This window comes from Electrona antarctica, assembly GCF_951216825.1.
Source record: "Electrona antarctica genome assembly, chromosome: 22".
NCBI lineage: Eukaryota > Metazoa > Chordata > Actinopteri > Myctophiformes > Myctophidae > Electrona > Electrona antarctica.
The window spans coordinates 13,886,225-13,898,589 of record NC_136805.1 but is presented as its reverse complement, the minus strand read 5'-3'; the positions used below and the strand labels follow the sequence as shown (position 1 = coordinate 13,898,589).

The 12,365-nt window shown below is 42.4% G+C and overlaps 1 protein-coding gene across 1 annotated transcript; it reads right to left on the bottom strand.

Moving 5' to 3' along the window:
• Positions 1 to 1,839: 1,839 nt before the first annotated feature.
• cyp26a1 (cytochrome P450, family 26, subfamily A, polypeptide 1) lies at positions 1,840 to 6,848 on the bottom strand. Its single transcript, XM_079492710.1, has 7 exons — positions 6,446 to 6,848; positions 5,731 to 5,955; positions 4,833 to 5,111; positions 4,186 to 4,329; positions 3,592 to 3,726; positions 3,291 to 3,437; positions 1,840 to 2,869 (listed from the first exon to the last, which is right to left on the bottom strand). The coding sequence occupies exons 1-7, from the start codon at positions 6,632 to 6,634 to the stop codon at positions 2,528 to 2,530; spliced, it is 1,461 nt and encodes a 486-aa protein (XP_079348836.1). The 5' UTR covers positions 6,635 to 6,848; the 3' UTR covers positions 1,840 to 2,527.
• Between the last annotated feature and the right edge of the window lie 5,517 nt (positions 6,849 to 12,365).

Here is a 12,365-nt window from a genome sequence, read left to right as displayed (position 1 = left end):
TGATGTTTTTGCATTGGATTACAATGAGTTGCGGACATGTTTAGTTAGCTTAATTCTGCTGTAATGCAATTTCCTACACATGGTACACCATGGACAATACCAGCTCTCCATTACAGTAGACATACTTATCTATTACATCTTCATGTTTAGGGGCTCCACGATATTATCGTTCCAGCATCGACATCGCAATGTACACATGTGCAGTTAAAGTAAGTATAAGAAGGCCAGTAGTCACACATTTCTTGGTAGAAAACAAAAACTGTCAAGGTTCACATTTTTCATGATTAATGTGGAAGAACAGTCCATCTGATAAATAACATAATGGTTTAATGACTTATTGGCAACTGGCCTTGCACGTACAATTACATTCAAGGTGCCAACTAGAATATTGAACAACAAAATGTTGGTTACTGTTTGTGCACGTACACACATTTTGCATAATTGTTGCTAAAGTTAATGCATTCTTTCCAAATTGAGAAAAATTTAACACGTGTTTCTAATCAGATGTATAAATCATCGGTCATGCTGGGTTATCTGCCTACCCAATGCAATGCCGGTTGAACGAGTTCTCATATCACCTGGCATTGAACAAATGTAATGTAATGTTCCCTCTCTACAAAGAGATCCATACAGGTCCCATACGATTTTTTTTTCTTACCCTTGAACTTGCAGGGGAAAAAAGAAAACGCTCCCGGTTCTGCGAAGCACAAATGTCACCGGTGTATTGGCCTACTTTATCTGCCCAAGGTCCCTGTAATGCTGAGAGAGGACCCTTAAACTGAACTTATCTCTCTGAACTCTGTTTCACCCTCCCTGGCTTCTCTCTGCTCGTCTGCCAGGGTCATCAACCCGCCGCTTTGCTTTCTCTTCTCTTCTATATGGATTCCAGATTTCTTTGCTATTTTCCTTTTCCAACTTATTGATTCTGTAAGGATAATGGAATGTGTGTGTGTGTGTGTGTGTGTGTGTGTGTGTGTGTGTGTGTGCACGTCCAGGGCCAGAGACCACCCAGCAGGAGTGTGTAGAGAGTAAATACATTAACTGTCATCAGCAAACATCTTTACCTGGTGTTCCCAAATAAACCCTGCAGTTCATGACACGGTACTCTTCTCTCTTTATCTCTCTCTCTCTCTGTTGACCTCTCTTTCAAACCTCACTTTAGTAACGATTCTCTGGCTTCAATTAAACCCTAATCTCTTTATTCGTGAGACGCGAGTTGTTGTACTAATCCCCTCCCGCTGATAATGGCAATAAAAATGTTAATTTTCCTTTAAGAGTGAGATCTGGTTAATGTTTGATATTGCAAATGGGTTAAGTTCATGACCGGGCCAAGAGGGAGTGTTGTGACTTTGTTAAGCACACTATCTGTGCTCTGATCGAGGTCACTGATGGGTGATAGACTGAGGAAGCAACTCTGCATGACTCGGATCAGTTAGAAATACACAGCATCTGGCCCTCGTAAAACAGATTCTGTTCCCATTAAACTTGTTTCAGTGTTAATTGAGTCCCCCCAAAAAGAATTGACTTTTGCCTATGTTGGCGAGTTATAAGATTTAGTGAACCACATCAAATGTAAACTTTTATTGCTTTTAGGGGAGCTTAGGTCACTTTACACCTGGTTCCCATGTGTGTCGAACCCTGACCCTCCATTGCACACATGCAAAGACTTTAGTTGTACAGAAATACGTTTAGGTCAATTGCATTTTTACAATGGAGCGGAAACACTTAATTTCATGCAATTTTGTCTCAGATTATTTGAAATTAAATCATGTCCTCCTGTGTAAAGAACAGTAGCTAAATGGTCAATCTTTCTTTGCAAATAATGATTCTTTCAACTGCCAAAACAAGAGTTTCATTCATTTTTCACAAAACATTTTATTAAATAAAAGGCCCATACAATAAAACAAGTCATTTAAATAAGTTGGGGTAAGATACAAAAAAGCTATATAAACAGAATCTACAAAACAAATGTACATCCATCCCATAGATACACCTCTGGATTGATTGGAAAGTGTGCCATGACCATATATAGTGCCTCTCGTTTTGTTCGTTCGCATCTTAAAAAAAAGAAAAACATGATATATATACACAGTATATATACACAAATCTGCAGCATTAACATATCAAAATATAAAATGTAATATGTATCATCTCATTAATCTACAACAATTCATATGTACAATTTGCTTTATGCCAAAGATTGACCAGTGTGGTTGTATTCACAGGAGTGTGCAGGATTTCATTTGTAACTTTTTGTAGCACAGAACAAATCTCTTTACGGTCTAAAAAAGATAGCTGTGGAATCACATTTACTTATGAGATAAAAACAAATCCTGAATTTCTTGCTCCATGTGAATGCAGCCATGTGTGTTCCGTTTCCCAAATGTTGTCTACTTGTTCCCAAAACTATCTTAGTGCATCATTTATACAGTACTTGATGCTTTGACTTTCAGTAAGATGGGAACTATTGGGGAAACAAAACAAAACAAACAAAAAGCAATACACTGCTTTTCCCCTCCCCAAATGTCTACGTGCGCACGTAGCTGGTGAACTTGGTCGGTAGATTGTCCACAGGGTAAACCGTAGGCCCCGTCTTCATGGTGGGGGGCCCGTTTAAAAGAGTCCAGTTAGACTGCATTACAACCTCCACCAGGAAGATCTTGAGAAGGACCTTGGCGAACTCCTTCCCCACGCACATCCTCGAACCCCCGCCGAACGGAATATATTGGAACCTGGAGGACGGGTCTTCTGTGAGTTTGGTCATGAAGCGCTCTGGTTGGAACTCTTCCTTGTTTGGGAAGATCTCGGCCACGTCATGGGTGTCACAGATGCTGTAGATGACATTCCACCCTTTAGGAATCTGGAAGCCCTTTAAGAACATAAGAATTCATTGTTAGCTTGTTGATCAGGCATTGTCTGAAGGTAGAGTTATACTGCGTATACTAGCCTACTTTATTGGAAATAACTTGAAAACATATTGTTAACTTGAATATAAAAGCATTTCCCTGCCTCATAGAACCCACAGATTTTTGAAAATTGGGGGTGATATTTAATTTGCCCACTGGGAATTATCTAGCAAACATGGGTCTCTGGGGAGGACAGAGGAAATTATAGGTAGTTTGAGTGAAGATGTCGTGGAAAGACTACAGACTCACTGACGGTGGACAGACACCGTGGCTATGGCCAGGATCCGATCTGCGGCTGTTACATTAAAGGCCAGAGTTGACAACTAGCAGTCAACCTCCCCTCCTTGAATACAACAGGCATGGAGAAATGGTATTTCAACTTACGTTTAGTTCGAAGGTCTTGAGAGCCACTCTGAATCCCCCGGGGACAGGAGGGTTTATCCTCAAGGTCTCTTTGATGACACAGCCTGTATACTTTAACTGCTCCAGTGCCTCGATGTTGAGATTATCTAAGTGCATCCCCTGTTCCTCCTGGCAGGAAAGAGAGAGACAGACAAATCTATTACACACACGACAAAAATAACCAGGGGCAAGTCAAAGAAGGTAAAGTGCATGCTTAATGTACAGTACGTGTGCCAGTGCAGCTAAGGAAATACGGATTAAACAATTGGTTTAGTCTGGTTACCTTGTCCATAATCTCCTGTCTCAATCTGTCCATGACTTCAGGGTTCAATCCCAGGAACATAATCAGAGAGGTAGCTGTGCTGGCCGTGGTCTCGTGGCCTCCAAACAGCAGCTCAGTGGCAGACTCCTTAATGGCCTGGGGACAGATCAATGAAGACGTACAGGTTAGTTTAAACTTAAAGGACACCCTGACACATAAGAAAGGGGGGAATAAATTACATAAATACATAGCTGTGTTCAGTTATGGCCAATTTTATTTCTAATTCATCTCATAACCGTTGTATCTCAACTGAAAAATAAATGTGTAATTTGTAATACACAGTACACACCCATCAAGCCTACACCAAGGCAAAGCTATGATCAATAGCTCTTAGCGAGGCCACACGAATCTTAGTGTCATTTAAAATTTCTAGTGTATCCTCTCAAAGACAAATCTTAAATTCTCGACTAGTAAATTGCATTCAGATTAGTGCAAATCGGATACAGTATGTTAATTTTCAGCAAGTGTGGGTCATAAGTCAATATAAATACTTTATTGATCCCGAGGGTCAACTTTGAAAGCCACAGTTTGAGTACAGCATGAAGGTGTGTTTACCTGCATGCTAAAGGGCTCCCCGCTCTTCCTGCTGTTGTCTATAAGCTGCTGCAGAGCATCAATGTTTTTGGACTCGGACTCTTGTAACTTCTTCTTAATGTTCTCCTCGATCTTAGCATGGATGAAGTTCCTCGCCTTGAGTCCCTGGAGGAGATGAGGAAAGGGAGAGGAGGGGGAGCGGGGGTGGATGGACAGAGGAGTGTGTGTGAGCCGATTGTCTATACAATACTGTGATATAAATACATGAAACATAATGCAACTCAAGTTCTAGTTGTTGGTACATTCACTAATGCATTGGTTGACTTCAAAATGATTGATTTCACACAATTAATAGTCCATCGGAGTAACTGTTTCATTTGCCATCATGCCCCATTTTGTTAGTTCTGACTTATTACTTCCAGTTCTGACATTCATGGTGTCGTTCATTCATCCGTCAACCCATCCAAGCATCCATCCATCCATGAACCATTTCAGTGAGCCTCGTCCCATAACGAATTACAGAAATAGCCAATCTACAAGCCCATACAATGTGTTGCATTGCAAGGCATTGTGAGCTGTGTAGATCTGCCATTACCAAATTTGTCTAGACCATTCCTTTTTTTCAAAAATATGAATGAGTAAAAATAATAGAATGCATTAATTCTTACCCTGTACAATCCACTGAAAGGCACGTCAATGGGAAGAGAGAAGAGGTTCTTGATCATCTCCTGGAAGGCTTCAACCAGCTGCTGCTCGTCAGTCTTGATCTGTTCTGGAGCGAAACCGAGCAGGATCCTCATGGCTATGCGGAACATCAGACGCAACATCTCGGGGTAGACCAGCACTACCTCCCTCTGGAGCCAGTCCTGCACCGCCGCGCGCACCTCCTCCCGAATGACGGGGATGTAGTTCTCCAGCGCGTCCCGGGAAAAGGCTCTCATGATGGCCTGAGAGGAAAGGAGGTGGAAAGAGAGATTTTAATTTCCATCTACACAGCCATCTGCATCCTCAGCGTGATCCGTCGTATATACACATTTGGTAATTTCATAAGAAAATAAGACAGATTTAATCGGTGCGTAATGGCTTTCGTGAATGATGACCCGTGCGGTCAGACGTGCTAATGTTTTTTATTTCCATTCTTGCTTGCAGTGCAAGACTGCAGAACGCATTCTCAAAAAATAACTTCTTGCCTACTAATGCCAAACATTACGCACGCAAACAACTAGCTATAATTCCGATGCGCATGTGGCAGGCATATTCTAATCAAATCTAATACAATCAATAAAATGTTGTGCGTTACAATTGCATTCAATATTTCAGGTTGTGCATTGACAGTTAATTGCGTTTCTAATTGGTTCGAGACATGTTCTGAATTGATTTGAATCGGTCCACGCGTAATGGCACGACGATGCATTCTTGGAAGCGTGGGTCAGTAAAACTCTTAAAACACTTATTTGTTCCACGAGGACAAAAAAAACGAAACAAGACACTGACATTACATCGTTATCAACGGCAATCCGTTTTAAACGTGAAAGGCTAAACGCACAGATCGATGTATGCCCATACCTTTTTCTTGCTCTTGTGCAGGGCGCCGTGCACATTCGAGAGCGTGTCCGAGCCCAGGATGGTGCGCACGGAGGCTGGCCACTGCACCGACACCAGCTTGTGTTCACCCAGCAGAATGTGCCTGACGTTGTCCGCTCCGGTCACTCGCACCGTGGGGTTACCGAACAGGTGGGTCCGGTAGATGTAACCGTACTTCTCCCGTTTCATCCGCAGGAACTTTCTCCTCTGGAACCAATGAGACCAAGTCGTTCGATTAGAAACAATGTCCAAATGGAATATTGAAAACAAGAGTCGTCATATTTGTTTTGTCTTAATTGGCTATAGCCGATACGTTCACCATGTATACACCTGCGACAGCGATAGAAAATGTACAGGCGTGTGCAACAGGTTGGACTTCAGATATAAGATATAATTCGATTTAGAACTGTGGAAGGCCACAACATATCATCATATCATATTATCAAAATATTATCATGTTTTCACCTGCGGCTGTGATTAACCTTCCCTTAAGGTAGGCTTTTACGCACCATGGCATGGAAGCGCAAAAACCATGCCATTTTGTGATGGCAATAAATCACATACTAATTTGTTTATATAAATCCACCCCTGCCAGGTAAGTTGTTCTAGCCCGGCACATCCAGGTGATATAAACGCTCCTTTATGAAGTATTTTAAGCCAGTAGGCTATAATAATAATAATAAAAAGATGAAATTACCTGGAGGATAAGCTGCAATGTCTCTCCAATGAAAGGTAAGCCCATGGATCCGGGAGGCAGAGGAGCAGAACAGCTCGGGTCTCTCCCTCTGATCATGTAAACTTCCCACAGTTTCACTGCCACTAAAAATAGCAAGACGGGAAGCACGATAGTGCACAGAAATGTGGCAAGCAGCGCGCTTAGAGCCATTCTGTGGAGGAGTCTGTCCAACAACACGGCGCGTCTAGTTCTCAAAAAAAGTTGTTCTAGAGAGAGAGATAGTAGAGAGCGCACAGACAGACAGTCAGTTCAGGTGAGTGTGTGTGTGTGGCGAGGTAAGGCGTTTGTGTTTGCTACTGAGGGCTAAAGGGTGTTGATCCACGGCTTTTATAGGCTCCCACGGGGTCTGTCGGCAGCCTGTTACCTTCTCGCTCCCTCAGATAAATTAGTTCACACAAAGTTCATCTTTAATTGTGGGTGTCACTTGGCCCCGCCCCCTACAGGCTCTCTAGCTGCCTGGCCGGGAGCCACTAGGAGGAGAGGAGCGCGTCAAACCTCTCTCTCTCTCCTGGTTTGTTGTGCACCATTTGTTTTAATCCCTACCTCCTGTTGCATCGAGACAATCCCTGGCGCATTTCACTGTGAAAAGGTGATGATTCCCCCCCCCCCCCCTCCCTCCCCCGACACAATGGACCGCATCCCAAGGCTCTTTTGTTGGGGAATTCTCAGCTAGTTTACACACTCATTACCGCGGCTTTTTAATCCCCGGTTGTAGGATAAGAAGTATATAGCTATAGGCCTAATGCCCGGGGCGCGCTTTAATTGAAAAGTAAAGCACATTATCAACTAAAAATGTAAAAAGAGAGAGAATGCATGTCTTAATCCCTCATTGGTTTCCCCCCCCCCTCCCAGTCTGTCTCACTGGTGGGTTCATTCAAAGTTAAAGTTGTAATTAATTAAAGATAAAAACACGTTTATTTCCTACGACACACTATAATCATGCGTTTGGATCAAAACATTGCCTCGCTCACCTCCGTCAGCGGGCGTATGGAAGTTGGAACAGAGACTAGTATTTACTTGTCTTATATGATGATTTGACTATATGAAATGAATTAAATGTAAGTAGCTGGTGGTCCTGCGTCATTGGTCGCTGCACTCAGGTTGCCCTGAGCAGGTTTCTCAAAGTGGGGTCCGGGGACTTGAGAGGCTTCCAGAGGGGTCCCCATGCAGCAAAATTAGTTAATATAGCACCAAAATCAGTTTTTACTTTTTTTGACTATACTTTCACATGAATATTGTATGGGGGTCTGTCCACAGTCCATTCCCTGCCTGGGGGTCCCCATTCACCAAATACATACCTCATGGCCAAATACATAATAGCCTATATTTCACGTGAAAAAGTTTGAACTATTAGGCTAGCATATGTATGTCCTATCTATAAAACTACACAAACGCGTGCATGCGCGTCTCCTGCAGTGACACGCTCCTCGTTGCTCACGTCTGTATAATAAAAATGGTATCTGCGCGCAGCGGGTTCAACTTTGGGTCAGTATAATAAGAACCCCCCCCCCCCCCCCCACCACACACGCCACACACACGCGCGCACACACGCACACGCACACGCACACGCACACGCACACACACACACACCATAGACACAGACACGCGCACTGACTGAACAAGCCAATGAAAGCAAGGTTATTCACAGGCTAACGCCGCATGAAAAGTAAACAGTTGAAATTGCGCTCAACTTGTCACCAGTCACCACATCCTCTCTCTCTCTCTCTCTCTCTCTCTCTCTCTCTCTCTCTCTCTCTGTGCGTTTGGACTGACTGTGGACTCTTTTACGACCCGCCATAACGTCAGGACCTGTGGTGCCGCCGTGTGTGCGCGCGCACGCGCGTGCGTGCGTGTGCAACAGGGCAGCAGGCTGCAGGCAGGGCCAATCCGTCAGTCACACTGAGACAGTTTGGCTCCTGCTTTTACAACAACACATTACATCTCTCTCTCTCTCTCTCTCTCTCTCTCATCCCTCTGTTTCTCTCCTCCTGTCCTCCACCCCCCCCCTCTCTCTCTCCCTCCCTCCCTCTCTCTCTTCCCCTCTCCGGGACCCCTGCTCTGAGGAGGGTGCCCCCAGATTCACCCCGCGGTGAACGGTGTTGCTGTGCTCCTCTCTCTGTGAACTAATAATTGTCATTACCGCCATGGGTCACATTAACGCCGGCTTGAAAGTGGCTAAAAGCTTAAAATAGACCGTTGCTCAGAGATAGATATATAAGCTATATAGGCATAGATAGCCTATATGCCATAGGCTATAGACAGACAGACGGAAGGATGGATATAGATTGATTTTAAAACAACAAGTTCAATTAATGCTATAGCTAGATAGATAGATGGATATATATAGATGGATGATTAATTGATTGATTTTCCATAGACAACAGCGCCATAATAAATCTGATAAAACTCCGTTTGAGTGAAACAATAACACCCACCTGGTGCACATATGCGCTCCATCACAACCTGAACGTGTGAAACACTATTCCCTGGTTCTCACACACACGCACACACACACACACACACACACACACACACACACACACACACACACACACACACACACACACACACACACACACACCACACCCCACACACACACACACACACACACACACACACACACACACACACACACACACACACAGGGCAGGACAGAGAGTTGAAGGGAAGTTCAAGTGTATAGAAGAGACTATCATATGTTTATTGGCCGTTCTCACGAAATGCAATAAACGCCCGATTGACTTGCAGCCAATCAGAGGCCGACAACTGCTTCAGGGCTATAATAGCATATCTGCATATCTGTCGATCAGTCACCTCCTATCAACATTATGTCCACAAAGAAAAAAAAAGCCCGACAGCAACGATATTCTACAAATTATTGTATTTTTGTGCATTTTGGGATCAGTTTCAGCATTTATTTGGATCTATACTACTTCAACTTCAAATTACATAATAGACCTAAACTCAAAAACTCAAAAGCTGCATGCTTTTTAATGTTGTGTTTGCTGAGATGATAATAGCTGGGCATGACTCCTGGTATAACAATACAGCCATGACTCCTGGTATAACAATAGGAAAACAAAACGCTTTGATTAAGAGTTGTCGTTCAGTCAGAGGCTCATTGCGTCACCTCTCTCTGATTGAACAGCAATAGCAGCAGCTTTACGCGCAGCCAAATGGACACCTGTGATTTTCCTACCGCGTCCCTTCCATTGAGAAGCGCGCGCGCATGCATGTGAGAGACCGATAGATCCTATAGTCGATAGTACTGTAGTACACAGAGTGCTCAGTCAGCATTAAAGCTCTCGTGTGTGTGTGCGTGTTCTCTGTCACCGTTCGTTCGTTCATTCGTTCGCGCGCGCTGACCCGCTGGTGACCCGCAGCAACACGCGCACCGTGACATCTCGGTGAACTCTCCGTGCGCTACCCATGCAGCCAAGTTCACTGACACCGTGTCCACCGCACGCACGCACGCACGCACACACACACACACAAAAACACACACACACACACACACACACACACACACACACACACACACACACACACACACACACACACACACACACACACACACACACACACACACACACACACACACACACACACACACACACACACACACACACACACACACACAGGGGTAGAGGCAGTGAGTGATTGCATAGTGAAACTTTAAAAACTTGTTATCAGTGTTTAGATCAGGGTTTAAAATAGGCTACTGTTAAATATACACAATCACCATATATCAAATAAACATACAGACACAGAGCAAATAGATTAAACTGGTGCTACCATGCATGTATACAGTCATTTCATAATCATTATTTTTTACTAATGAATGATAGTGAAATCAATTTGTATAGTGAGATTACAAATGCAAATGGACCAATATGTCTCCATTTGTATAGCCTACAATCTCAGTCTCACAGTTACAAATTGATACATTAACTGAGGACTTTACTATATCTATACAGACGAGATTTGACTGTGTATTTATCTAAGGCATTATCTGAGTGAGTGATTGTTGAAAAGTTGTGACTAACATGTTGACTGTCTTGGCAGGTTATAAATAATTATAGGCCTATCAAACATAAATCTTGTGAATCTTGTAAATCATGTGATCACCACTCTATCACTAACAGACATAAATGCATCATCACGCATACCTCTGGTTAGCATATACTGGAAACATGGCAACCCAACTTCTCCAGGCCATGTAACACCTGCCTGTACCTTTTTATTAACAACAGAACAATTATTCAGTGGTAGAACTAGTATTCACTTTTTGTTTTATACTTAAGTGAAAGTATCAATACTGCAATGTAAAATACTCTGTTACAAGTAAAAGTCATCAGGTATTCAAAAGTGTACCTACAGTATACATACAAAAATGATTGGCATCGAAATTTACTTAAAGTACCAAAGTACTAAGTCGTTATGCAGAATGTCCCATTTCACAAGTTTTCAACTGTATGAAAGTCTTCTGAAAATAGCAGATCTACAAGCTCACAGTTCGCCACCGGCCGGAATGTGAAGTGCTTAATGTAGGCCAGGGGTGCCGACAATCTTTTGACTTAAGAACTACTTTTAAAATAACAAGATCTACATTGCTGAAAATAGTTAAAAAATCTACCTGAGGGGGCTTTGGAATAGCAGCGCTGGCGTTACATATTTAAGACAAACAAACTTGGAATGGGATATAGAGGGGAAATTTGTAATTGCTAGTTTTTTGTAGTAACTTTGTAATGATATTGACGTTGGCCTTATACTCTACACTTTCATACTCTTGAAAACAAAGTATTTAATTGTGGGTTTGCCTACTATAGAAGCTGTTAAGTGAGGAGCCGACAGGCTCATCTTGATGCCAATCACTCAAGTCACCTTAATTCAAGTCGCAGATGCTAACATTTTTTTCTTTTTTTAACCAAAAGGTAGATCGCAATCTACCTTTTGGGCACCCCTGGTGTATAGATAGGCCTACGTGTTTTGTTATAATAATCCAAATCTATAAAGTAACTATTATTAAAGTTTTCAAATAATTGTAGTGGAGTAAAAGTACAATATTTGCCTCTGAGATGTAGTGAAGAAAAATGACTGGAAATACTCTAGTAAAAAAAGAAAAAATCCTCAAGTTGTACTTATAAGTGTACTTAATGTACCTAGTTATTTTTCACCACTGCTTATTAACACCTTTATTTTTTATTATTATTATAATAATAATAATAATGTGATGCGTTGTGAGCTTATAGATTGTGGCTATTGTATTTTCACAAATTTAAAATATATTTGAGGGGTGCTAGCCCCTCCTATATTCAATAGACTTTCGTCTTATACACAAACATTAAATTCCCATTAATAATGAATGGAGAATTTACGTCATATCTGAGCAAATAGACATGTTACGTCATGATGATGTACGATGATAAGAGCGCCCCTCACTTCACACGGGTGTGATTTTTCTTAAAAATAATCATAAAAAAGTAAAGGACCTGGACATACAATGTTTACACCAGATAGAGATTAGATTAACTAATAAGGCCAGTTTGACACCAGAGCACGACGACGATACCAGATCCTATATTCAGCTAGTGTAGATTTTCGTCATAATTTATGTGGACGAGCAAATCGGTATTTTTGTCCGACACAAATTCACATTGACAATGAATGGATGATGTACGATAATAAGAGCGCCCCTCACTTCATACGGGTGTGACTTTTGGGTTCGATGCCGATCCTGATTTTGGGAGCTGATCTACAAGCTCACAACACGTTGCAAAAACACGACCGGGATCGGATTGAAAGTTCGGGGCATTCGGGACACATGCAGGGCAGCATAATTGTGTTTGCAAAAACATTTGGGACGGACGATATATCGGCC